General features: G+C 38.4%; 7 protein-coding genes across 9 annotated transcripts; 3 read left to right on the top strand and 4 right to left on the bottom strand.

The window, feature by feature from the left end:
• On the top strand, positions 781 to 2,418 carry LOC104739307 (ethylene-responsive transcription factor ERF114-like). Its single transcript, XM_010459616.2, has 2 exons — positions 781 to 1,282; positions 1,648 to 2,418. Exons 1-2 carry the CDS (start codon positions 1,048 to 1,050, stop codon positions 2,154 to 2,156), a joined length of 744 nt encoding a protein of 247 aa, XP_010457918.1. The 5' UTR covers positions 781 to 1,047; the 3' UTR covers positions 2,157 to 2,418.
• LOC104739290 (mitochondrial import inner membrane translocase subunit tim16) lies at positions 3,053 to 4,518 on the bottom strand. Its single transcript, XM_010459592.2, has 5 exons — positions 4,313 to 4,518; positions 4,133 to 4,188; positions 3,810 to 3,897; positions 3,533 to 3,666; positions 3,053 to 3,447 (listed from the first exon to the last, which is right to left on the bottom strand). The coding sequence occupies exons 2-5, from the start codon at positions 4,133 to 4,135 to the stop codon at positions 3,328 to 3,330; spliced, it is 345 nt and encodes a 114-aa protein (XP_010457894.1). The 5' UTR covers positions 4,136 to 4,188; positions 4,313 to 4,518; the 3' UTR covers positions 3,053 to 3,327.
• On the bottom strand, positions 4,804 to 7,109 carry LOC104739299. The gene is made up of 5 exons (XM_010459604.2): positions 6,827 to 7,109; positions 6,454 to 6,561; positions 6,298 to 6,372; positions 5,144 to 5,770; positions 4,804 to 5,052 (listed from the first exon to the last, which is right to left on the bottom strand). The coding sequence occupies exons 1-5, from the start codon at positions 7,019 to 7,021 to the stop codon at positions 4,804 to 4,806; spliced, it is 1,254 nt and encodes a 417-aa protein (XP_010457906.1). The 5' UTR covers positions 7,022 to 7,109.
• LOC104739273 (protein LEAFY) lies at positions 7,627 to 10,418 on the bottom strand. Its single transcript, XM_010459573.1, has 3 exons — positions 9,887 to 10,418; positions 9,023 to 9,435; positions 7,627 to 8,194 (listed from the first exon to the last, which is right to left on the bottom strand). The coding sequence occupies exons 1-3, from the start codon at positions 10,341 to 10,343 to the stop codon at positions 7,778 to 7,780; spliced, it is 1,287 nt and encodes a 428-aa protein (XP_010457875.1). The 5' UTR covers positions 10,344 to 10,418; the 3' UTR covers positions 7,627 to 7,777.
• On the top strand, positions 12,509 to 15,700 carry LOC104739253 (probable beta-1,4-xylosyltransferase IRX10L). Of its 3 annotated transcripts, none has more exons than XM_010459546.2 (5): positions 12,511 to 13,004; positions 13,407 to 13,554; positions 13,896 to 14,136; positions 14,567 to 14,808; positions 15,005 to 15,700. In XM_010459546.2, exons 1-5 carry the CDS (start codon positions 12,899 to 12,901, stop codon positions 15,516 to 15,518), a joined length of 1,251 nt encoding a protein of 416 aa, XP_010457848.1. In that variant the 5' UTR covers positions 12,511 to 12,898; the 3' UTR covers positions 15,519 to 15,700. The 3 variants fall into 3 exon arrangements, with proteins under 3 accessions (XP_010457864.1, XP_010457848.1, XP_010457856.1); XM_010459554.2 differs by having other exon boundaries at positions 13,407 to 13,605; positions 13,947 to 14,136; XM_010459562.2 differs by lacking the exon at positions 13,896 to 14,136 and having other exon boundaries at positions 12,509 to 13,004; positions 13,407 to 13,795; positions 15,005 to 15,518.
• Positions 16,149 to 17,669, bottom strand: LOC104739243 (carbonyl reductase [NADPH] 1-like). The gene is made up of 4 exons (XM_010459533.1): positions 17,489 to 17,669; positions 16,993 to 17,257; positions 16,697 to 16,891; positions 16,149 to 16,612 (listed from the first exon to the last, which is right to left on the bottom strand). Exons 1-4 carry the CDS (start codon positions 17,578 to 17,580, stop codon positions 16,214 to 16,216), a joined length of 951 nt encoding a protein of 316 aa, XP_010457835.1. The 5' UTR covers positions 17,581 to 17,669; the 3' UTR covers positions 16,149 to 16,213.
• On the top strand, positions 18,714 to 20,675 carry LOC104739210. The gene is made up of 4 exons (XM_019237875.1): positions 18,714 to 19,607; positions 19,693 to 19,842; positions 19,934 to 20,185; positions 20,297 to 20,675. The coding sequence occupies exons 1-4, from the start codon at positions 18,714 to 18,716 to the stop codon at positions 20,426 to 20,428; spliced, it is 1,428 nt and encodes a 475-aa protein (XP_019093420.1). The 3' UTR covers positions 20,429 to 20,675.

The raw sequence follows: 25,667 nt of genomic DNA, 5'->3' as shown, positions 1-25,667 counted from the left end.
TCAAAAAAGCTTCCCTTTCAGTTTGAGTGTGTACACACGGTTCTTGGATTTAGAGGTCTTGTTGCAAATAATATTTAGTCAACCAGTCATTAAAAATTAGATTCACTTCTCACGTACGCAAACTCTTAACTATTTCCTTTTTTAATTCACGTTCGACATACAAAAGGTGTCGGTTTACATCACTTAATTAATATTATTATAGGGTCATTTTTTAGAGAATGTCGGTTTTTGACGAAACAAATAAGTGTCGGTTTACATTACATTTACAACTAAGAGAACACGATACTGCTTTTATATTTTAAAATTATTATTCATAAAAAAAAAAACAAAAAAAACCTATTAGATATTTCCTTCGGTTCCATGAATGCGTTAAACCCTTTCACACAAAAAAAAAATGATTTAAACAAAACATGAACATGCATGCGCAGTTTCTTATCTTCTTTATTGTATTCTTTTCACTTTTGCATGTTTAGTTTTAATTTCCATCTCGTGTAGGTGTAGTATTCTTGTAGTAATCTTTATAGAACATAATATCATCCTCCTTTGATATTTAAGTTCACATACACTTTCCTTATTAAGAAAAGTTTATAACAAACATTCTCATGTCTTCATTTTTATAAGTACATCGACCCGTACTGATCGTACAAACATATTTTTAAAATATGATAACAAAGCATGCACATATAAACTAATTGTTAAAGACGAAAGAATATGAAATGGAAAAAGAGAGAGAACCAAAAAATAAATCAAACTTAAAACGTATATTTTTTTGTAGTTCATATGTTCACACGTAGAACACTTCCTCTATATATAAAAAAGCCTCAAAGATTGCAAACCCCCAAAAAAAACTTTACTCTCTCTTTCTTCATTTGACTTCAATCTAATTTCGTCTCCGCTCCTTATCGTTTTCTTGTTCTTGATGTTGAAAGATATCACAAAGAAAACACTAAACAACCCAAGATTCTAAATCCTATATCGGATTTTGATATTTTCTAGAGAAAAGGTTAGTTTTTTTGTAACTAATTTTTAGCAAAAGTGGATCCTAGAATGTATGGGAACTGGCCCTCCAATGAATCTGAGGAAAAAGAGGGAGATGAGAACTTATTCCCGGCTTTCTCGGCCCGATCTCAACACGACATGCGTGTTATGGTCTCGGCCTTGACTCAAGTAATCGGAAACCAACAAAGCAATCCTCATGATAACATTATTGATAACCATCCTTATGTGTATAATCCACAAGACGACCCTAATCAACAAGTGGCTCCTACTCATCAAGTTGAAGGTATACATATTCATCTTTATGTTGTGTCTTTTTTTCTTTTAATGTTTGAAACTATGTTCAAGAATTTGGAAATTTTGTGAAAATTTCATATCAGAAGTAAAAACCAAACTTAATAGACAGTTGTAACTTAAACTATGCTTTTCAGCACTCCTTTACCAAAATGTGAGTTTTAAGTTGTAACATGGAGATCTTGTTGGTAGTATATATGGTTTAAATAAGTTAGCCCCAATATATTATGATATACATGTAAATCCGTACAATGAAACATCTAAAATGTTTACATGCACTATGCATATATGTATGCTTAGACCATGGCAAAGATTTAATAATGATTTCAATGTTTTTGTGACTTCAATATAATTAAGGAAACTTGAGGAGAAGGCATTATAGAGGGGTAAGGCAAAGGCCATGGGGAAAGTGGGCAGCCGAAATTAGAGATCCACAAAAGGCGGCACGCGTGTGGCTCGGGACATTTGAAACCGCTGAGTCGGCAGCTTTAGCATATGATGAAGCAGCTCTAAAGTTCAAAGGAAGCAAAGCCAAACTCAATTTCCCGGAGAGGGTTCAACTAGGAAGTAACTCTACTTATTACTCCTCAAATCAAGTTCCACAAATCCAACCGCAAAATAATATACCATACAACCAATATTATCAAGATGGGAGTAGTAACGATATGCTAAGTTTCAATTTGGGAGGGGGATATGGTACCACTAGCGGTAGCGGATATTCAATGTCATATGATCATAGTACTACTACTGCAGCTACAACTACTTCTTCGTCTTCTGGTGGCTCTTCTAGGCAACAAGAAGAGCAAGATTATGCCAGGTTTTGGCACTTCGGGGATTCTTCTTCCTCTTCTCGTTCAGGTTTTTGAGAAATTCATTAAGAGATTTGAATTACTTGTGATTAAGTCTCATAAAAGTTTAGGTGATGATATGTTTCTGATTTTGAGTGTTAATTTTTGTCCTCCCTTTTAAGATTTCTTGAACGTATAAGTCTATTTTCTTGATTTAATCAGCTGCAACATTTTTGGTCATAAGTGACAAGATAATCTCACCGCGAGATAAAATGCTTATTACATAAGACGTAATTCTTGTTTTAACTTGGGTGTGCAATAGTATTATATGTTCCGTTAATGTTTGACCAAGCTTCAACTCAGTGCTAGTAATACCATCTATGCAAAATCAAATCATATGTTCACATCAAACACTTTAATTATTTTAGTTGACTTTATAAGTTTTTACAAAATCAGTAATTAGTTTAGGGTGTGAAACACAATATTCGGTGGCCGACTTGTGCACAAGTAAAACATCCGAACTTCAAATTATAAATAAAAAGCTTCCTCTCTTAATCTTTGATTCGGTTGTGTAATTTTGTACTATGATTCAAAAACCCTATATTATTCGCGTTCGGAGCGGCTTAGACGTGTAATAGACACCGCCGCAACTTTGCGCAATCAATCTCAAAGCCACTTGGAAACTTGGACTTGGACTTCAAAGTCTTGTGTCAGACCACTTGGTTTTGTTTACTACCCTAGTGCAACTCTATCAGTTTAGTTGACTATCAAACATGAAATATAAAGTATTCAACAAAACACATTGTGTATTTTTAAAATCTCTTGACTAAAATAGAAACAAAACAAAATTAGATACCGCACCGAACTATATACTTCATCATAAAGTTGCGTGATTAATTGAAAAATAATCAACGATAAATTGGTTAGGAACGTGATTTATCTACGTGCGATTTTGTTGGTCAATATATTTGGCATTAGAATAGACAGATTTTTCAATCTCAGATAATTCAACGAGCATACCTAAGAACAATAAAGTCAACTGAAAAAAAAAAGAATAGACTTTAACAACGGCCGGTGAGTCGGTAACTGTCAGCACTCCGGCAACACCGACCTCCTCTAATTTCAAACTTTGCGGCTTTCTCCACCGTCTTCTCACTTAGATTTCAAACTTATCGATCTAAAACTTAATAAACTTGTATCAAAAGATATATATTCCTGATTTTGCTTGAAAAGTTTTTTTATTACTTGATCATGCGCTTGTTTTAGTATTCTGATATGCAGTCTCTAAGCATTCCTTAGCTCTATGGACCTTTGATTGGAGATAGAAGCTTCCGTTCTGTGCATTGCGTTCGAACAATATGTCGTATTTCTACAAAAAAAACATCATAACACAATCTTAATAAGAAAAAAGGTTATTTTTAGTATATCTTTTCAATTAGCAGTAGAAACTATACCTTAAGAACCTCTTCCCAAGATGATTTCTCGGTTACACCAAGAATCTCTCTAGCTTCTAGTTCACTTAACATCCCTCTGCTCCCTCTCTTCAAATTTTGAGCTGCTTCATGCGCAACCCCGGATCTTGATGCATCTGTTAACCATTCCAAACAATGTTTATCAACCATTCTAAACACATACACACTCACACAAAGAACGAATCTTTGATAAATTCATTCTTGTCCAGAAACAAAAGAAAAAGCAGAGCAGAAGAACATTGTAATTTAAAAGACATACTTGCAAGCGCCTGACGATATGCCTGAGCACAAGCCCTACCTATGATTGTAGAGCCCATCACAATCACACTCGCCAAAATTCTTGCAGCCTGCACACAACAAGTATTCATGAAAATTTTCAATTAACGTAATCAATCACTGAGAATATCATAGTTTCTTGCAGCCTCCACACAAATTTAAGAAACTGTTGAAACGTACACAGCTCAACAGGATCAAGTAATCAAGGTCACGGAGATACCACGATTTCAATAATTTGTGCTGATTTCACTATTAACTTGTTATAAATTTCAATAAAACAGACTCTAATCGGGAAATTACACATACCATTGTTAGTGATTAATCGAACCGATGATTGGAGACTTCGACAGATGTGTAAATACCTGACAATGTAAGTACGGTATAAGAATTCTCGTAACAGAATGGAGAAATAACACACACAACGTAGAATTCGAAACAGAGACAAGTCGTTAAGTGTATGAAGCTAATCGACCTTGAGAACCTTACCCGGAGAACAAGAGACGGTTATAAGTTTATTTATTTTTGTATCGGAATCGAGGAATTTAGGGATATGACGACCACGATGAACCACCTAGTTCTGCGTTCTGTGACGGAGGCGGAGGGAGAAACTAGGTGTTTCAGGTGATATCATCAATAAAGAACCCTAACCGACGTCGGAAGGTAAAATTGGGCCTTCAATTTAAAACTTAGGCCCACTTTAATAAAACGTGGATATTGGGGAGCACAATCCCTTAATTTTTAAAGATATTCTTCTTTTGTCCCTAACTTTTTAGATTTGAATTTATACGCTTTGATTATACATATTTTGGTCACAGCGAAATTCACATCACGGTTTATCAACGACTTGATCTTCTCAAGAAATACCAAGGCTAATCAAAGTGTAACTAATGACATAAAAAAAAAAAGGATTCTAAGTAATAAAGAAGCATATTGTGGATAGATTCTGATGCAATGCGTGAGACTTGTGCTTACTTTACTTACCTCCAGGTTACTGTTCTAGCAGAAGGTGACAAACCAAGTGGGATCAAAGAATCAGGACGGGCTTTTTGAGAATTTAACCTTGCACTTCGTCGAATTGTCACCAATGGCTTCTGCTTTGTGTCTGCTTGTCTGATAAGCTCTTTAGGTCCCATTGGACTATCTGGTTCTTGTTGCTTTCTCCTTTTGCTCAGTACTTCCCACAGTAGTTTCTCTTCGTGTTGTCGGCCTCCCTCTGTGCTAATACGCTACATGGACAAAAGGATGAAAAAAACAAACGTTTTAGTGTTGTTAATCATCGGAGCTTTCCATAAACAAAACTCATTCTCGAAATTATACCTTGCCGGTAATAGAATGTTCAGCTTGTTTCTTCTTCTGACTCGAGGGTAGAAGATATTTGGCAGATGTTGTCATTCTCTGAACATGATCTTCAGCTTTTTTCAGCTTCAGTAAAGCGTCGATCTTCGTCTCTTCTGCAAGTCTAATCCTTTCTCTAGCATCTTGCAGCTCTCTCATTGTAGCTGCGTTTGCTCTCTCCATCTCATTCACTACATCCATCAGTTCCACACAAGGGCCAAGCTTTATTTCAGCTGCCAAGTTGCCTACGTACTTGGTCATCGGGTGACACATATTCTTTGCTAAAGCCTGCATAAGATCATTGACACCAGTATCTACTGAACCAAGCACCTCATTGATGTTATTAAATAGGACACGAAGGAGCTTCACTGTGACAGGGAAAGTGTCATGGTTTTTGCTGTGAACCGAGCTTAGGTAATAAAGAGATTTCTGGATGAAATCTTGGAAGTAGGTTCTGCGATCGTCAACCATCTGCAGAATCTCTTCCCGATGTGAATTCACTTGTGTTTCAATTTGCCTCAGCATATGGATTAACTGTCTCAGTTGCCCCTTATGTTTGTGCAGGATCTCTTTCCCCGCTGATTCGACTTTAGCAGCATAGTTTTCTTCCTACAGAATCACAATACAACACATGAACTTCTGAGGAACAAACCCACTTGGGTTAGAGAAACTGCATCTCACAATTCTAACGATTTGTTCACATTCAATCTTATAGCAGAACTAAGCAAACAGTTATAAGGAATCACCAAAATGAAACTTGACTAGACACATTACAGTTTCAAATCACATTGATTGGTTCTCTCCAGGGCTCTCTATAGCAGAACTAGGCATACATATATAAGGAATCTTCCAAAAGCATATCAATTGGTTTGCATTCAATATCTAGCAGAATAAGTTAGACATACTATATAAACAATCAACGAAGTAAAAATTGTCTAGACAAGTTACAGTTTCAGACTCAAATTGCTTTATTGGCATTTCCATCTATAGCAAGAAATAGGCACACGTATATAAAGCATCACCAGAATGAATCTTGACTAGACACATTACAGATTCAGAATCATATTAATTGGCTCACATTCAACCTATATCAGAACTAGGCAGAAAGATGTTATAAGAATCATGATGTATACTACCTTTGAACTGCGAATTTGATTGTTCAGATCACCAGACCGGGTTCCATTTTGGGCAGTATCCATATGATATCTTCCCTGATGACATTAGAATAATGATCTGAAATTTTATGCAATTGAAGCATAATTTCTAGAAGATGAGGATTGAATATAACTCACAGTATTGAAAATAAAGGTGGAGGTTCTCCCTTCATTCTCCATCTCCGACGTCTTCAGCCCAACCAGCTTCATCAAAGGGATTGCCAAAGACTCGAAAACTTCTCCTGCCTTTAAATTACGAAAACCTATCTCAAATTCAATCGTTCAAATCAAGCTTGAATCGACAAATCTACCAAACCGTAGAATCCGATTAACTCTCTCCAATTCGTTGCAACACTCAGAATCGTTCAAATCAAGCTTCGAATCTACGAATCTACCAAACCAGAGAATACGATAAACCTATCTCAAATCCGTTGTAACACTCAAAATTGAGCTTCAATCTACTGAGAAGAAATCAAAATCTAGCACAATAGAGAAGAGGATGTATCTTTACTTCGACAAGGCCGAACGCGATCTGCGATTGGAGTTGATTGTACGCCATTTTCACTTTCTTGTTGCGATCGACCAGCGTCGCGAGCTTATCCCGGAGATCTGGCGCCGATACTGCTGCAGCACTCTCCACCGTCGTGTGTTGCGCCGGAGAGGCCTGAAACCTCCGTGGATAAAACGATCTTGGCGGGAACTCCATTGTAGGAGGAGGTGAAGTGATATCACAAGTCGGAAGAGAAAGGATTCGAATTTCAAACAGTCGTCGTTTACTCAATTCTCCTCTTTGAGTTTTCGTCGTTTAACAATCTCTCTCGCACACCAATTTTATATAATCCCGGCCCATCGTACGTCTCGAATCAGCTTGGCCCATTATTTATTAACCCAAATATATTTTAGGATAAATGCACAAAATGACTATGAAAATTAATTAGGTAAAAATGACTATTAGACATTTTTATTTGCAAAACATCACGAAAAAAAAAAATCAAAAAATGCTACTTCTATATGTTGTTTATAATTTTTTTTTTAACTACTTCACTAAAGTATTTAATAAAGTAGCATGTTATTTATAGAAGCAGCATGTTATTTATAGAAGCAGCATGTTATTTATAGAAGCAGCACTCTAATTAAACCTTACAATATGTTATTACAGTATAATGTTAGAGTGTAATTTTTCTGATCAAAAACCATCACATTTCTTTTGTTTCTTTTTCTCTATGGAGAAGTAGTGTTTACGAATGGTTTACTTTCAATGCTCAAACTTAACTCAATTGTATCAAATTGCCTTGATTTTGACAAAGTGGGTTAAACTAGGGGTTGTATAACATTAGCAAAAATAAAAGGGGTTGAGAAAAAGAAGAACAAATTAGCCAAAAGGACTAATTAAACTAAAGACTAATAACTAATTAGGAATTTTAGGATAACGAATAAGTAAACCGCAACAACCCAAACCAAACTAGAAACGCAACTCGTCACCGCCGCATCCACCGCGTCCAGACGTCGACGATCCCGTACAGCTAATACCGCCAACCAAAGCGGCAGCCGCAGCAGCAGCAGCCGCATTGTTCCGCTCCAAATGACAAAGCTGACGCAGCTTAGTGGGGACATACCAAATAGAGAGGCGAGGGTGAGCGTTAAAGACGGCGTCTATATCCCAGCCATGACGACAAGCGATGTTAACAAGTGGCTTGTAACAAGCCTGACGCCACGAGCCAACGTTCTCACCGCGTTCTTTAAACGCTCTCCGAAGAGCGTTTGAAGCCTCTTCGTCTAAGCAGTGGAGAGCATAACAGTGGACGTAGTGTCGCATTTTGGGCTTGTTTATGTAACTCGCTCCAGACTTCTTCGCGTACCTAAACACTTGGTTCGTCACCTACACATTAAACACAATATAATAAATCAAACAAAAAAAAATTATTAAAGAGCAACTCCATAATAGAAAATTAATTACTTGTTAGTCTAGATAAGTAACTGCACCCAAAAAGAAAAATGATAAGCAAAATATTGAGACCAATAAATTTAGAAAGAAAACAAATAAAATTAGAAATTTTGTTTTTTTTTTGTTTTCTGGTTATGATCTGTAAACCTCAGATTTTAATAACGTGCGTCTGTACAAGCAAAGCAATGGCACAGAGCTCATGGATTCTGTACTATCATCACTAGAGGAAAGAAGACCCTCTATTATCCGCTGAGCAATAGCCTGTTTCTAAAAATATTATTTATATATATATAGATACAAATATCCCTATTTAATTGTCGAAAAGTCCTATACGTATGTGTGTGAACTGTGAATGCATGCAGAAATTGTATGTAACGAATGAGGATATCGTATCTAACAATCTCATGTCGTTTTACCCAAAAACAACAGAGTCCTTTCCCTAACTCGACACGTCTTCGTACGGTTTACTGTCAAAATTTTAAAATTGCAATCTAACTAATATTTATTCTGAAGACATGATGGTAACTAAAAAGAAAAAACAAAATATCAGAACCTATAAATCTATGCCAGACATAGCCAAAATTAAAATTAAAAATAAAAAATCCTGAAGTACTCGTGACTTGTCAAACTTACTTTTAGAACAGCTGTCCATGATTATAGTCTATAGTTTCCCTACCATACCCCATTAATTCCGACACAATTTTTATTTTGTTTTTTTCTCATAAAGTAAATGAACGGTTAGGATTAGATCACGAAAGATACCTTGGTGGGGCATTTCTCGCCACGGTCTTTAGCAATGGTCTGAACCTGAAGAAGGAACTCACGGCATTGTTCGTACAAGTGGAACAGATAATCTAAACCGTTCTTTTTGCCACGTGCCACTTCCCCAGGCTCCGTCACGATAAACGGATGCTCCCTCTGTCTCTCCGTTCCCAACCCACCACTACTACCTCCTCCTACTCCTCCGTTACCGTTATCCATCCCGTCGTCATCCTCACCTTCGTTTCCGTCATCGTCGGTTTCAACTGATGCCACCATTGGTTTCTTTCTCCTTCTTTGCGGTTGCAGTTTCTTCATCTTTCCTTGACCTGCCTCCCAATAACCGCCGTTATTTCCCGCCGCATCTGTCTGGTCTTGCTGCTGCACCGGTTCCTCTGATAACCCTGTCCAATCATCTACATATGTAACTTGTCACTATAACATTATTTTAATCAAGTTTATGCGTATACTCTTTGAGTTTCCTACTATACACGATACTAATCCTCGTACTTCTTGCACTAGGTCTAATCAATTATAACCAGACTACCACTTCATACACACTAGCTCTAAATAGTGCTATCAATTATGCATTTTTTATTTATCGTTAGACATATATATATATATATATATATATATGATATATGTGTAGAATTTGAAGTTGTACTCGAGAGGCTCAAAACAATATCTGTATTTTGTATCAGAAGCTTAATCATAAATTATGCAGATCACAACTATATATAATTGCTGATGTGTTTTTGGGAAGATTCATAAATATGTTTCTACTAGTCACGTGAACATAGATATATAGAACAGTATTATATATATCAAACGTGCGATATTTTTGATATGTATTCAATATCACTGTACCTTCTTGGGAGAGGGCATCAAGAGCGTGATGAGTACCGGAATCACCAGCGGCGGTGAGTAGCAAGTGACGGCGTCTAGAAGATTCCTCCTCTTCCTCTTCTTGCAATCGTCTCCGTTCAGCTCTAACGGCAGCTTTGATACCGTACCGTTCACCAACGAGAAGCTCCCACCTAAAGATATGAGAGAGACTATTCATCATCTCCTCAAGCTCCTCGTCCCTCATACCAACAAGCGTGCTCGCCGTAAAACCCAACTCTGCTATCTTCGCCGCCGTGTAGAAACGTATACCGTAAGCACCAAACAGCCCCTCTAAGCCACCGAGTCGCATCCCAAAAGCCGCCGTCTGAGGTGTTGGCGGCTGTTGCTGCAGCGGAGGTGGAACCGGAGATGGTGCTGGAACCATTGCTCTCGTTGGGTTCCACCGGAATAAGCCACTCGTGAAACCTTCAGGATCCATAGTCTCTCTCTCTATCACTCACTCTCTCTTTTTTTCTTTTTATTTTTTCTTTCTTCTCTCTCTTTCTTTACTCTGTTTGAGCTGATTGCTTTATTGTAAAAATGACCAGTCGAGCAACTTCTATATATACAACAGTAAAGAATCTAAAAAATAAATACTAGGTTTTTGTGATATTCTTTTTTTATATCGTTATTTTTGCAATAAAGCATTTATGTGTAGATGTAAAGAAGATATGTGTCTTACTGGGAAATTGACAGTTGGGACTTAACAAGTCAAACTTTTTCCATTCATCGACATTCTTTCTTCTTCTCTACTCTGATTATGACCATTCGTAATTTGACACGTAAGAATATAAAATGATTAGGGTTTCTACTGTGATGATCCTTTCCTCTGTTATTGTTTATATATATATATATATATATTCAAATCATTCGCATCTTTGTTTGTAGTTGCGCATATAGTTTCCAACTTATAACTACTTAAAAATATGATATGAACACGAATTTGGCAATATTGTGTATTTGTAAGTTATATAGAATACGTAACATTTGAAGTTTAAACTTGTATTACGTACACGTATACTAACACTTACTATATATATTGACATGATACCACACTCTTTCGCTTGTGGATCATTCAGATACTTTGAATGAATCCGTTATCCATGCATATACTAGTATATACGTCGTCTTATCCACAAGTTACGTACAATTTTTTGCGATAAAATATTTTTTTCTATGATAAGAACTATCAGCACAATCTCGTGACTATACACTGAGATTTTTAATTTATAGCAACCAAAAAAATTGTCATTATATTAAAAATAGTTATTTTAAGATTGTAGGTTATATATATATCACTGCAAATTATAAATTATGTTTAAAAATCCTGATTTTATTAATACAAAGAAAAGTTTTGTGTTTTAAAAAGATATAAAATAATATTATTTTCGGATGGTGGGTTTTTATATTTAGCATTGTTAATTACATTTAAAAAAAATGGATTTTTTTAAATACAAAAAATGTGTTTCATAGTATGTGTTTTTAGCCTTTTAGGGCATAGGGGTAAATACAAATTACGGAGATGACAACACGTAAGGGATCGTAGAAGAGATTAGACCCAAAGTTTGTGGGATTAGATGATAGACTGGAAACACACCTGACCCCTCTCCCATTTGGAATTTGGACTTAGCATTTATATAAAAAGAAAATTTGTTTCCTTTGTCAAAAAAAAAAAAAAAAAAAAATTTGCTTCCTACAACGTAAATAAAGGTTTCATTTAATGTAAAGAAATGTTACATTTATTAGCTTTTTGTTAATTTATTACAGCAAAAAAAAAAAAATTACAATAGTGAGAAAACCCGGATAAATGAACTTTTAATGCCAAAATGTATATTTGGAAAATGGAACTGGGAATAGGATTGGACATCGGTTACGTAACTTGGGGCAGTAAACAGTGAACACAAAGAATAGTGTTTAAAAAAAAAAAAAAAAATAGGAAAATTAGCCGAAAATAAAAAAACTTTGGAAAGTTAGCCAATGAGGAAACGACAGGTCAAATCGGAGTTCTGAGAAACTGCTCTCAGTCTGTGTAGTTTTTGTATTTGACTGTCTCACTCTCCTCAGTTTCCTCTCTTACCTTTTCTTTTTTGTCCTCTCTCTCTCTCTCTCTCTCTCTCTCTCTCTCTCTCTCTCTCTCTCTCTCTCTCATTTCCTTTTTATTAAATCTTTTAAACATTATTGTCTTATTGATACTACGTATAAGTAAGGTACATTGTATTATAATAATATCATCACCCTTCATCATTGCGAGTTGCGACTAGTTGTACTCTTAAAAATACTGTTCTCACCACTGTTATTTAACTGTTGGAGTTTTAGAATCCTGAAAAGATTGAATTATATGTTCTAACGCCCCCCTATTACTACCCTATTCTCTCAGTATCAATTTCACATGTATTTTTATTTAAGTAATAATTAATTAGTGTTTATTAGAAAAACAAAACAAACAAATTGTAAAAATTTACCTTTGGGCCCTTATAATAATGGGCTTACTTTACAGTTTATATCTCGGCCCAGTCCATTACGTCGTTATTATATAAATAATAATAAATTTTAAAGTGGCTGACGTTGACTGGTCATCTCACACCCCAACGACTTCTCTCTCTTTCTCTCTTTGACGAAAATGGGATCCCAGCGCAACGACGTCGCATAGGCCATAGACGAATCTCTCTTCTGTCTTTCTTTCTTTCTTCTTCTTCTTCTCCCTTTTTCTTACTCGTTTCTACGCATCTTCTTCAAAAAATGAGAATCGCTGTGATCTCGCTGTCAACTCTGGGCGTGATCTAGCTAAAATCGGTTGGCGAATTTTATATCTTCTGTTCCAGTTTCCAAGTCTCAATCTCTCGGCCAACTCTTTTCTTAGCAACTAATTTTTTTTTTCCCCTGACATTTCAACTGTTCTCGCCGATCTTTATATACTTTATATGTTTTCCTTCCTATAATCTGGGATTTTGAAAGATCTTAGGTGGTTCTCGGGGAGAACAAGAGATAAGAAAAATGAAGCTGTGGAGCTGGGTTTTGATCTTCATTGTTTGTAACCTCACTTTCTCGACGATTTCTGCTTTCCGTTTGAGTCGGAGTCAACCAACTGAGCGAATCTCAGGTGATTTCTATCTTCCTAACTGTGTAGTGATTAAGCTCAATCTATGGATTCTAGTGATTGATTTCATGGTTTTTTACTTGGATTCAGCTCGTTACTTGGAGTTCTAGGGATTCTCAGTATGTGAGTTTGTGTGGTCATTACTTAGTTCTTTAATCGAAGCGAAGACTAGGGTTTCTTATTATAGTAGAGGTTATCTATGGTTGATTCTAATTGAATCTGGGGAAAAATGTATAATAAGATGAACTAGTAGCAAGATTCATGCCTTATTTTTGAGCTTTTACTTTGATTTTGCATTATAGTTGAGCTATTATACAGTTCAGTCATTGCTTGTGGATTCAGTGTTTTGATGTTCAAGAAGAATCATGTGAAAAACTGAAGTGTGTGTTTGTTTTTTTTTTATAGGTAGTGCTGGTGATGTGTTGGAAGATGATCCTGTGGGAAGGCTGAAAGTCTTTGTTTATGAGCTTCCAAGTAAATACAATAAGAAGATACTTCAGAAAGATCCGAGATGTCTTAACCACATGTTTGCTGCTGAGATATATATGCAGCGTTTTCTTTTGTCCAGCCCAGTTCGAACACTTAATCCCGAGGAAGCTGATTGGTTCTACGTTCCTGTCTACACCACTTGTGATCTCACTCCTAATGGTCTTCCTCTCCCTTTTAAATCTCCACGAATGATGAGAAGTGCCATTCAGCTCATTGCTTCAAACTGGCCTTACTGGAATCGCACTGAAGGAGCTGACCACTTCTTTGTCGTGCCTCATGACTTTGGAGCCTGTTTCCATTATCAAGTAAACAAAATATCTCTCTTTTACTTCCTATCCTAAATTCCTAATTTGGCTTTTGCTTTATCAATGCCTCTACACTATTGGTTGTGTGCCAATGTTGAANTTTTCTTTTGTCTAGCCCAGTTCGAACACTTAATCCCGAGGAAGCTGATTGGTTCTACGTTCCTGTCTACACCACTTGTGATCTCACTCCTAATGGTCTTCCTCTCCCTTTTAAATCTCCACGAATGATGAGAAGTGCCATTCAGCTCATTGCTTCAAACTGGCCTTACTGGAATCGCACTGAAGGAGCTGACCACTTCTTTGTCGTGCCTCATGACTTTGGAGCCTGTTTCCATTATCAAGTAAACAAAATATCTCTCTTTTTACTTCCTATCCTAAATTCCTAATTTGGCTTTTGCTTTATCAATGCCTCTACACTTTTGGTTATGTGCCAATGTTGAACTTGCTCTCTGAATTATTTCCAGTTCTGCAACTTGTGAGTTGATCACTGTTCCATACAGCATCACTGTTCCATGCTGAGTCCTCGGGTTAAGTTGTGCACTTGTTTCATCATGGTCTCACGTATAGTTCCTCGTGGACTAAACTAGGAACCAAAAGTCTATAACTAGTGTTCAGTAGATCTTAATGCCTCCACACTCATAGTGGCATTTAACTTGCAAAGCCTTTTTGATGCAGCAGAAATAGTTATCCTGAGCAGTGATACAAATATATTTACCTGCAATGTTGCTAACCTGTCTTAAGTAATATCTTGTTTGTGTTTGACTGTGGCAGGAAGAGAAGGCAATAGGAAGAGGAATACTAACCTTGCTTCAACGAGCTACACTGGTGCAGACATTTGGTCAAAGGAATCATGTTTGCTTGAAAGAGGGTTCAATCACTGTTCCTCCGTATGCTCCACCACAGAAGATGCAGTCACACTTAATTCCTGAAAAAACTCCTCGATCCATCTTTGTTTATTTCAGAGGATTGTTTTATGATGTGGGAAATGATCCTGAGGGTGGCTATTATGCGAGGTAACTTTTTCTTATAAGAATGCTTAGCTATGTTTCAAAAGTTTTCACAAATCACCTTAAACAGTTCATAATTACTTTACTGATTTGTAATTGTGGATATGAAACTTAACAAAGCAATGAAGATTCATCGACTGTTTTTACCGCCACGTACTGCTCCTATACTTAGTAATGATGTTTTGTTTTTCAATGGGCACAGAGGCGCACGAGCAGCTGTATGGGAAAACTTCAAAGACAATCCGCTGTTCGACATCTCAACAGAGCACCCAACAACATATTATGAGGACATGCAGAGAGCAATCTTCTGCTTATGCCCGCTTGGATGGGCCCCATGGAGTCCAAGACTGGTGGAAGCCGTGATCTTTGGTTGCATCCCTGTGATAATAGCAGACGACATTGTGTTACCTTTTGCAGATGCGATCCCTTGGGAAGAGATTGGCGTGTTTGTGGATGAGAAGGATGTTCCTTACTTGGACACAATACTCACATCGATCCCACCAGAGGTTATACTGAGGAAACAGAGGTTGTTGGCAAACCCATCCATGAAACAAGCAATGCTGTTCCCACAACCGGCTCAACCAGGAGATGCGTTTCATCAAGTGTTGAATGGGTTGGCTCGTAAGCTGCCTCATGAAAAGAGTGTGTATCTGAGACCAGGTGAGAAGCTGTTAAACTGGACAGCAGGACCGGTCGCTGATCTGAAACCTTGGTAAGGACCAGTGTTGGAATTTGATTGAATGATTCTATTGGTTGGTTGGTTTTGTTTCTTCGTATGTCTGTATTTTGTAGATTCAGAACCTTTTTTTGTTATATAGAAAGGACAAAGCTTCATCATTGTAATGAAAACTAGAATCCTTTTGAGAGAGTCTAATACAGTATCTCAGTATAGAGAAGAGCTAAAGAAAATTCTTCTTCCCCTTTCGTTTTAAATTTTTTACAATTCCAGTAAAAGTGGGAACTGATAGTAACAAAGGGTTAAAACGGTCAATTACTAACATTATGGGAAAAATTAAAATTTTAAAAAATCCGACCTGCTGGAATCGAACCAGCGGCCTATAAAAGATTGACTGCTAACACTACAGTCAAAGGAGTAAAACGGTCAATTACTAACATTATAGGAAAAATTAAAATTTTAAAAATCCGACCTGCCGGATTGAACCAGCGACCTAAAGATTGTCTGCTAACACTACAGTCTTCCGCTCTACCAACTGAGCTAAGGTCGGTTACTGATTATAACCACAGACTAAAAACATTTAATCTAAACATGTCTTAATTAGTTGTGACAAATCAAACACTAGTGTCATATATAAACGCATAACCAAATAACTTTAGACCTGTTTAGATTGATGTTCCAAAACCTTTTGACACTAAACGAAAGCAACAGAATATATTCCAACTTTCAACAACCTCAGAAGTTGATCTCACGTCTCTCAGCAAAGAATTTTCCAGTCACCGCCTCTTCGGGAAGAACCAGGCTAAGCCAAACTCCGGTATCAGCTGCATCTTCAGGTGGCATATTTCCAGCGTAGCCAGTCATCGCAGTCTTCACCCAACCAGGACAAAAGCTGTTAACATAAATCTTCTCTTCCTCTCCTCTTCTTGAAAGTTCTTTTGCCATAAGTCTTGTGTAAGCATTTACGGCAAGCTTAGACAGGGAGTAGTCGGTGAATGTCTGAGGCCACCCACCTGATTCCCAAGTTCCGTCTTTTACTTGGTTGATGAAGTCAGAGACAGTTCTGTCTATAAGTTCCTCCGTCAGCAAATCCGGATTGCTTAGCTGATCTCTCAACTCTACATTTGCAAGTCTCTGCAATGCATATGATTTAATGACATGAGTTTTACAAGATTTTCCTCTAACAAAATAAGGATTAACAGTGAAAGAGTTACTTACATTACGTCTTCCGTTAACTCTACCTAGCCGAGAACTAACGTTAACAATACGAGCTCCATGAGGAGATGGTCTCATCAATGGTATCATAGCTTTTATCATGTTTTTAGTTCCTAAGTAGTTAGTAGATATAACTGTCTCAGCAAATTCAACCGAATTATCTGAACCAAGATTGTAGTTGACACCTGCATTGTTCACCTGAAACATACAGTAACACAAAACCAAAAATGTGTATAAATCAATCAAGGCAAACAGAAGAATTACTCTGTACGATCAACGAGTCGGTAAGAGGATCTTACGAGAATATCTAAACCTCCAAATGTTTGCTTAATCCAGCAACCAAACTCCCTAATCGACGAAGTGTCTGTGACATCAAGCTGATGAAAATCAATCTTGAGACCTTGTTCTTGGTCCCTCAAAGATTTAACTGCTTCAAGGCCAGCATCCACGTTTCTGGCTGTAAGAACAACAGTTAATCCATGACCTGCAAGCTGCCTTGCAATCTCAAGTCCAATTCCACGGTTTGAACCGGTCACCACTGCTACATTTTCACAAGACCACCACCTAAAAAATCTCACAAGTCAAAATAATCAAGAAGAGGGCTTCAAAGGCATAAACTTTAATTTCAGTTTTCTCCAAAGTATATATATATATATATATATATATATATACTGTTTTAATCTAAACCCAAATCTTTAAGTAATCCTAATTCAATCTGCTCAAAACAATGCTGTCAGCCTGAGATTATCGCAGAGTAAGTTTTGGAGAAATTAGGTTGGAGTATTGATTCGTTACCTGTTGTGGTCAGAGTAAGGGATAGTTCGAAGGAGAGAGATCTCCTGCATCCTCTTCTCTCTTCTTTCCCGCGCTTTCTCCTTGTTCGTCATCGTCTTACTTACTTACTCCGTCGCTCTCGTCCGTCACTGGTGTTGTTGGGTGTACCGTTTGACCCCCTAGTCGTGCCCGTAGGGAAATCAAATTTCGTCATGAGGACCTTCAACTTTTATTAATACCACGAATTAGCCCAAAAACTTTTAGTGGTCCAACTCTTAACCAAAATCCAATGTTATACAACCAAAGATTTTAAATTCTTTAGTCAAATAATGTATATATAACTCTATACTAAAAGAGTTTTAAATCAAGTGTTGTTTAATTAAAGTCCAATGTTTTCCATGTTTAGTAGATTTTTACAAAAAAATATCCATTACTTGAAAAGATTTCAATTGACTTTTAAACTGATTCCATATGTATAGCAATCAAAAAACAACTTTGCTAACTTGAGATTTCACTATTCTATTTTTTTTTTTTTTACTTTCACATCAACAAAGAAATACACGTACGTGAGTGACGTTACGTCTTTATTTTCTTATCTATCTTAAATTAGATTTCCGTATCTCCTTCATTTTGAGACTAAATTAAGTAATTATGTTGATTTTTATTGTGGGTTCTTTGATGTAAGAAAGATTACTCTAACCAGGTTACTGATGAAGAGGAAAAATAAAAACCGGATTTGTGACGAGAGTGAGGACGTCAATGTTTTACAAGTGTCAGGTAATAACGAAGCTCGCGTCCTTTACGTCTCTGCGCTTATGGTGCACACCACAACTAATCGAAATTCCAACAAGACATGATAAATAGAGAGATAACTCTCGAATTGCACTTCATTCATTCCTCAAGCGGGAAAACGTCAGTCATCTCATCTCTGTTTTATCCGAATTCTTACCCACGTAAATCTCTCCCTCTCACTCTTTTATCTATATCATCTTTGTTTCTTTTGTGTTTTGATTTTGCAATTGAATCTTGGTTGTGTGTCATGATAGTTACGAGTGGATACGTTTAGTCTTCTGGTTAAGTTAGGGTTCAAGTGGTTTTGATAGTTTGATTCCAATCAAAATCAAACGAAGTAATTAGGTTTAGAGTGTTTTGAGATACTTTAATCCCACGTTTATGATTTTTATCAGCTAAATCACGTTACTACTAACCTCTCTATTTATATAATCTTCAAAACAGGGGAGATAATATGGCTCGTTACCACAAGAGATCGCTGATCTTGTTCTTAGCTCTTGCTCTGCTCGTATCATCGAACCAAGGCTTTCTACGGACCGAGAATAAGATAAAATCTGGAGTCTTTTTATCACCAAAACTGGTGATGAATCCTGGTTCTGTTTCAGATGCTTACTTATTCGACATCGATTTCCCAAGAGGCCATATCGGCCTCAAAAGTTTCGATGCTGAAGTGGTTGATGAAGCGGGCAACTCCGTTCCTCTACATGAGACATATGTCCACCACTGGGTTGTCAAACCTTACTATGTTCGTAAAGGCTCTTCTACGCTTCCACAGCAAGAAATGTTTAGGAATCAGGGAGTTTCAAGTCAAGATCCCGGAAGCAATCTTGATTCGAGATCGTCGGATATTATTTTTGTAAACAACGGAGGGTTGTGCAGGAGTAGACTCAGACACTACTATGGGTTAGGATCAGAAACCCGCAAAACCTCAACGTATGTTCCTGATCCTTACGCAGTTGAAATCGATAATCCTCAGGAGAGACCTGATGGTTATGAATTCAAATGGCTTCTCAACCTTCACGCAATAGACACGAGAGGTGTGGAAGACAGGAAAGGATGCATAGAATGTGTTTGTTATCTCTATAATGTAACCGTTGGTGAGTACGGTCGTGCTATAAATCCTGGATACAAAGGAGGTTTATACTGCTGCTACGATAAGACTCAATGTCTGGTGAAGAGCGGATTTGACAACGGGAAGAAAACAAGAAATCTGTATTTGAAGTATACCTTGAGATGGGTTGATTGGGACAACACGGTTTTGCCCGCTAAAGTTTATATTCTCGATGTTACAGATTCTTGGAAAAAATCAGAGGGATCAACAGGAGATAGCCAAGAACATAATTGCCATGTCAGTAAAAAATTTCCCTATCTGCTTAGTTCTGTTACTTCGAGTTCATTGTCTAAAAATTTTAGGGTCTTTTGTGCTTTTTCAGGTAGAATACGAGGTGAAATCGTGCACAACCAGTGGCGATGGATGCATTGATGTTAAGAAAAAAAGCTTAATGATGCCATTTGATGGGTATATTGTCTACGGCGTAGCTCACCAACACACGGGTGGTATCGGTACTGCTCTGTACCGCGAGGTAACTAAGACTGATTTAGTTTAAGCTACCGCAAAAACGAAAAGATTGAAAACATTTTCATTGAATTGAGTCTTGTGTTTGTGGATATCAGAGCGGTGAAGGAATATGTACCTCAATGGCCAAGTATGGGAATGGAGTTGAACCTGGAAACGAAGCTGGTTACATTGTTGGAATGACGTCTTGTTATCCTGCTGATCCAGTGAAAGTGAGCTATGGAGAGACATTGACTTTGGAGTCTAATTACAGTAGTGCCGTTGGTCATACCGGAGTTATGGGAATCTTTTACATGATCGTTGCTCAGCAGTTGCCTGAACCAGAGAGCTCCTTGCCTAATCTTTTTCAGGTAACTAACTACCTGGTACTCAATCTTGGTTTAAATCAAACCAGTTTCAATACATATAATGTTTGGGAGATATTGCCATACTGACGTTAAGTATATGTTACTTCCTTGTAGGGACCTGTGACAAGCGTGAACTTTTTAGCATATTTGGCCGTGACGGTGGTGGTGGCGGTAGTGGTTCTAATAGCAGCCGTGATATACGGGAGACAGAACCGGGAAGATGGTTACCAATCTCTTAGTACTTGAATAAAAGAGAGAAACCATGTCGATCGCTACATATGAAAGTGAAGTATGTTCGTATACGACGTATAGCGAAGAAATAAAATATAAAAGATTATTATTTTGTTGTAATCTTCCTTTGATGTATGTGATATTATTTCTGTAACAGTTAGAGCATAATGTCTATTGAAATACAATGATATTTGTATTTGTAATTTAGTTTAATTAAATAATTAAAATAAATTATGTGGGTTCCTTGTTGAACTCAGCCTTATTAAGATTAATATTGGAGAGATTCTCGACACCAACACTTTAGGAAAGATGATATCTCCATTTATGCTAATAACTCTGTACATATCCTTGATTGATATTGTCTGTAATTAGGCATTTATGTTTAGCTTATTCTACAAGATTGTATTGGTATATATGTATGTGTAAGAGCTCCAGTAATAAGACAAGATATTCTCTTTCTGTTCATGGTATCAGAGCCATCACGGCAAAATAAACAATGAGTGAACAAATTGGGAATAGTGAAACTGTGAGGAATGAGTCTGATGTCGGTAAAATCAACTCGACATATCAACTCTCCGCTACTGAAAATCCTGGTGGAATAATTGCTCAAGTGCAGTTCACCGGTGATAACTTTGATGAATGGGCGCAAGCAATCAGATCTGCCTTGCGTGTGAAGAAGAAGTTCGGCTATGTCGATGGGACAGTGGTGAAACCAAAAGAGGAGGCACCGGAGTATGAGGACTGGGTTTCGGTCAACTCCATGGTAGCATTGTGGATTCTCAACACCATTGAGCCGAAGGTGAGAAGGACACTTGGGAACAAGGACGATCCAAAAGAACTATGGCGTGAAATCAAAGATCGTTTCTCTGAAGGAAACGGACCCAGAATTCAAGAGATCAAGGCTGAGTTAGCCAATTGTCGACAACAAGGCATGAGTCTCATTGAGTATTTCGGGAAATTGCAGATGCTATGGGAGGATTTGTCCAACTACGACCAATCACCAACGTGTCAATGCAGCGGCTGTTCATGTGATCTGCGTAGTCGCTTGGAGAAAAAGAAGGAGGAGGATAAAGTGCACCAGTTTCTGCTTGGACTTGATGACGCAGTCTTTGGTGGACTTCGTACAACAATAATCAGCAGCGAGCCTTTGCCCAACTTAAATCAAGTGTATTCCAAAGTCAAATCTGTGGAACGTGTTCGTACCGTGTTACAGAATCGTGAGGAACAAGCTGGGCAAGTCGCGGCTTTTGTAGTACAAACCTCTCGCACCCCTGAGGTCATAGAAGACAAAAGCAAACTTCTGTGCTCCCATTGCAAGCGTCGTGGGCATTCCAAGGAAACATGCTTTCAGCTGGTCGGTTATCCTCAGTGGTGGGGTGAGAGAGGTGGGAAGTCTGCTCGTGGTCGTGGACAAAGCAGCATGGCACGGGCTAATGCAGCCTGTGTAATCGGACCTGAAGATCAAAGCAGTGAAGCTTCTCGTAATGGGTTCACTGGTCTTAACAACGACCAGTGGAAAACTTTGATGCATCTTCTCGAGAAACAAACCAAGGCACCTTCGCAACGTCTAAGTGGTAAGCCTGATTCTCTTGATTGGGTTCTTGATACTGGAGCTTCTAATCATATGACGAGTAGTTCCACTTTTCTCAATGATATAACTACAATTTTATCTTGTAAAATTGGTCTTCCTGATGGACATGAGACTACAACAACTAAGAAAGGGACAGTTAGCTTTGATGATGGTTTTTCATTACAGAATGTGTTGTTAGTTCCTCAGTTGCGGTGTAATCTCATCTCTGTGTCACAACTCGTAAAGGATTGCGATTGTGTGATGCAAGTTGCTAACATCGGGTGTGTGTTACAGGACCGTATAACGAGGACGTTGATTGGCGCCGGTGAGTTGCGAGAGGGTCTCTACTTCTTTCGACGCATTGGGGTTCTTAATGTTTTTCATATGAATAAGGATGGAGCTGAGCATACATGGCATCAGCGGCTAGGCCATCCCTCTAATGGAGTTTTTGATTTGCTTCCAGTTATTAGTAAACGTGTTTCTGATTTTTCATCTTGTGATGTATGTTTGCAAGCCAAACAAACTCGAGATTCGTTTCATTCCAGTCATAATAAAGCGTTGAGGATATTTGATTTGATCCATTTGGACGTTTGGGGACCATATCGCTCTTCTAGTACATGTGATTCTCATTATTTTCTCACCATAATTGATGATTTCTCACGTTGTACTTGGGTGTATCTGATGCGTGACAAGGCTCAAGTCAAGCCTCTGTTTCAGAATTTTCTAAAACTGGTGTTACGGCAATTTGATATGAAAATTCGAACAGTTAGAAGTGACAATGGCACTGAGTTTGTTTGTATGCGAGACATGTTTGCTGATCAAGGAATTCTTCACCAAACGTCCTGCGTTGGTACACCGCAGCAGAACGGTCGCGTTGAGCGGAAGCACCGTCATCTGTTAAACGTCGCCAGAGCCTTGTTGTTTCAATCAAATTTGCCGGTCAAATTCTGGGGAGAAAGTGTTCTCACTGCAGCTCACCTCATCAATCGAACACCATCTCCTCTATTACAAGGCAAAACGCCTTACGAGCTCTTGTATGAGACTGCTCCGGCATACGACAATCTTAAAGTCTTCGGGTGTCTCACCTATGCGCACAATCAGCGCCGTGGAGGTGACAAATTTGCCTCTCGCAGTAGGAAGTGTATCTTTGTCGGTTACCCCTTTGGTAAGAAAGGCTGGACTCTCTTCGATCTCCAAACTGAACAATTTTTTGTGTCTCGCGATGTCGTCTTTGTTGAAGATGTGTTTCCTTCATATACTGACAGTCACGAGGCTCCAGCGGTAGATGTTGATTTAGACGGTGATTGGCTTCTTCCTTCGCCATCGTCGCACACGCCGGAAGTAGTCGACGGCTCTGTTTCTGTTCCCGAACCTCCGTCGCCTATAGCGGATGTTGATGACGAAGAACAAATTAATCCACCTATTGGGCCTGGTCCCTCTTTGGACCCATCTTCTTCAACTGGGCCTCTCTCACCGTCATCTCCATCAACTCCTAGTGGGCCTTCTCTATGCCCGGTAGACACCTCATCATCGTCCTCCTCTCCCGATAGTCCCGATAGTCACCATACGGTCGAAGCCTCCGATTCCGATGACAGGGAGGGTTCTCCTGAAATCGATCAAGCTGCTCTGGAGGACCTTGGTCGTGGAAAGCGACAGAAACAGCCCTCTATTAAATTAAAAGACTTTGTTATTCGCACAGTCCAAGCTGGTCCGATCCTGCCTGAGCCTACTTGTCCTTTTCCGGTGTCTGATATCTTGGAATGTGAGGATTTCTCTCCTCAACATCGTGCGTTTCTTATGGCAATCACTTCCGGAGTGGAACCCATGACATTTCATGAAGCTGTCACTGATAAACGATGGACTGCTGCTATGGGGACAGAAATCGATGCTCATGGGATTAATCATACATGGGACATCACGGAGCTACCTCCTGGTAAGAAAGCTTTAGGCTCTAAATGGGTATACCGAATAAAATATCTAGCTGATGGTACCATTGAGCGCTATAAAGCGAGATTGGTAGTTCTCGGAAACAATCAGAAGGAAGGTGTCGATTACTCTGAAACATTCGCCCCTGTTGTTAAGATGACAACGATTCGTGCCACACTCAAAGTTGCAGCAGCTCGTCGTTGGTCTTTACATCAGATGGACGTGCACAATGCTTTCTTACATGGTGATCTCAATGAAGAGATTTATATGAAGCTGCCTCTAGGATTTCGACCCGAGAATGGTGAACGTAATCTGGTCTGTAGGTTGCGCAAATCTCTATATGGTCTCCGTCAAGCCCCGCGTTGTTGGTTTGAAAAGCTCCATACTGCCCTGCTCAAGTATGGTTTCAAGCAGTCTTACCGTGACTACTCTCTCTTCACGTTGCAGAAAGGGGATGTTTGCATCTATGTTCTGGTCTATGTAGATGACTTGGTCATCACAGGTAGTTGTTTGGATGCAATCTCTGAATTTAAAGAGTATCTCAGTTCCTGTTTTCATATGAAGGACCTTGGTGCCTTGAAATATTTTTTGGGCATTGAAGTAGCAAGGAGAGATGATGGGATCTTCTTAAATCAAAGAAAATATGCATTGGATATTCTCAAGGAAGCAAGTCTTTTGGACAGTACGCCAGAGACGTTTCCCATGGAACAGCAACACAGTCTTGGTCGCGTTACCAGTCCTCTTCTTCCGGAACCAGAACGCTATCGTCGCTTGGTGGGTCGTTTGATATATCTCCTTGCAACCCGACCTGATCTCACATACTCTGTTCATATCTTATCCCAATTTATGCAGAGGCCGACGCAAGCTCATTGGGAAGCAGCGTTACGTGTTGTGCGTTACTTAAATGGATCCCTAGGGCAAGGCATTCTCTTATCCTCTGATGATAATCTCACGTTAACTGGTTGGTGTGATGCTGACTGGGGGGGTTGTCCGGTAAATCGCCGTTCATTAACAGGGTGGTTTATCTCTCTTGGCACCTCTCCTTTGTCATGGCATTCAAAGAAGCAAAAAGTTGTCTCTATGTCTTCTGCGGAGTCCGAGTATCGCAGCATGTCACTGACGTTACGCGAACTTAAATGGCTCAAGGGTCTACTGGAAGACTTAGGAGTCATGCACAAGGCACCTATCGATCTACATTGTGACAGCAAAGCAGCAATTCACATTGCCACAAACACTGTGTTTCATGAACGCACTAAACACGTCGAGCTTGACTGTCATAATGTCCGTGATGCGGCAAAAGCAAAGTTTATACGTCTACGTTTCGTTCGATCAGCCTCGCAACTAGCTGATGTCTTCACCAAAGCATTGGGTCGTCGCGAATTCGAAGAAATTATTTGCAAGTTGGGTCTTTCAACCAATCCTGCTCCAACTTGAAGGAAGGTATTGGAGAGATTCTCGACACCAACACTTTAGGAAAGATGATATCTCCATTTATGCTAATAACTCTGTACATATCCTTGATTGATATTGTCTGTAATTAGGCATTTATGTTTAGCTTATTCTACAAGATTGTATTGGTATATATGTATATGTAAGAGCTCAAGTAATAAGACAAGATATTCAGTCTCTTTCTGTTCAATTAACGTCACCATCTTCACATTGATATTTGATACAAAAAAAAAAAAAAAAAAAAAAAAAAAAAAAAAAAAATAAAACTAATATTTCCCACTTTCACAAACTTTGTTGCTCTGCCCTTGC

The sequence above is a fragment of the Camelina sativa genome, chromosome 2 (assembly GCF_000633955.1).
Source record: "Camelina sativa cultivar DH55 chromosome 2, Cs, whole genome shotgun sequence".
Taxonomy (NCBI): domain Eukaryota; kingdom Viridiplantae; phylum Streptophyta; class Magnoliopsida; order Brassicales; family Brassicaceae; genus Camelina; species Camelina sativa.
This window is presented reverse-complemented; position numbering and strand designations above follow the sequence as displayed.

Bases quoted from the DNA above. Each gene is read 5' to 3' on its own strand.
- LOC104739307 (XM_010459616.2), top strand. From the start codon at position 1,048: ATGTATGGGAACTGGCCCTCCAATGAATCTGAGGAAAAAGAGGGAGAT. The intron at 1,283-1,647 runs GTATACATATTC...AATATAATTAAG, and splicing joins TCCTACTCATCAAGTTGAAG to GAAACTTGAGGAGAAGGCAT.
- LOC104739290 (XM_010459592.2), bottom strand. The intron at 3,667-3,809 runs GTATGTCTTTTA...AATGGTTAACAG, and splicing joins ATATCGTCAGGCGCTTGCAA to ATGCATCAAGATCCGGGGTT. The intron at 3,448-3,532 runs GTATAGTTTCTA...TTTTTTTTGTAG, and splicing joins CTTGGGAAGAGGTTCTTAAG to AAATACGACATATTGTTCGA.
- LOC104739299 (XM_010459604.2), bottom strand. From the start codon at position 7,021: ATGGAGTTCCCGCCAAGATCGTTTTATCCACGGAGGTTTCAGGCCTCT. The intron at 6,373-6,453 runs GTGAGTTATATT...TAATGTCATCAG, and splicing joins CCACCTTTATTTTCAATACT to GGAAGATATCATATGGATAC. The intron at 5,053-5,143 runs GTATAATTTCGA...TTGTCCATGTAG, and splicing joins AACATTCTATTACCGGCAAG to CGTATTAGCACAGAGGGAGG.
- LOC104739273 (XM_010459573.1), bottom strand. From the start codon at position 10,343: ATGGATCCTGAAGGTTTCACGAGTGGCTTATTCCGGTGGAACCCAACG. The intron at 9,436-9,886 runs GTACAGTGATAT...TTACATATGTAG, and splicing joins TGATGCCCTCTCCCAAGAAG to ATGATTGGACAGGGTTATCA. The intron at 8,195-9,022 runs GTATCTTTCGTG...TTTAATGTGTAG, and splicing joins GCGAGAAATGCCCCACCAAG to GTGACGAACCAAGTGTTTAG.
- LOC104739253 (XM_010459546.2), top strand. From the start codon at position 12,899: ATGAAGCTGTGGAGCTGGGTTTTGATCTTCATTGTTTGTAACCTCACT. The intron at 14,137-14,566 runs GTAAACAAAATA...TGACTGTGGCAG, and splicing joins GAGCCTGTTTCCATTATCAA to GAAGAGAAGGCAATAGGAAG. The intron at 14,809-15,004 runs GTAACTTTTTCT...CAATGGGCACAG, and splicing joins GAGGGTGGCTATTATGCGAG to AGGCGCACGAGCAGCTGTAT.
- LOC104739243 (XM_010459533.1), bottom strand. From the start codon at position 17,580: ATGACGAACAAGGAGAAAGCGCGGGAAAGAAGAGAGAAGAGGATGCAG. The intron at 17,258-17,488 runs GTAACGAATCAA...GAGATTTTTTAG, and splicing joins CCTTACTCTGACCACAACAG to GTGGTGGTCTTGTGAAAATG. The intron at 16,613-16,696 runs GTAAGTAACTCT...TATGCATTGCAG, and splicing joins GAGTTAACGGAAGACGTAAT to AGACTTGCAAATGTAGAGTT.
- LOC104739210 (XM_019237875.1), top strand. From the start codon at position 18,714: ATGGCTCGTTACCACAAGAGATCGCTGATCTTGTTCTTAGCTCTTGCT. The intron at 19,608-19,692 runs GTCAGTAAAAAA...GTGCTTTTTCAG, and splicing joins GCCAAGAACATAATTGCCAT to GTAGAATACGAGGTGAAATC. The intron at 19,843-19,933 runs GTAACTAAGACT...TGTGGATATCAG, and splicing joins GTACTGCTCTGTACCGCGAG to AGCGGTGAAGGAATATGTAC.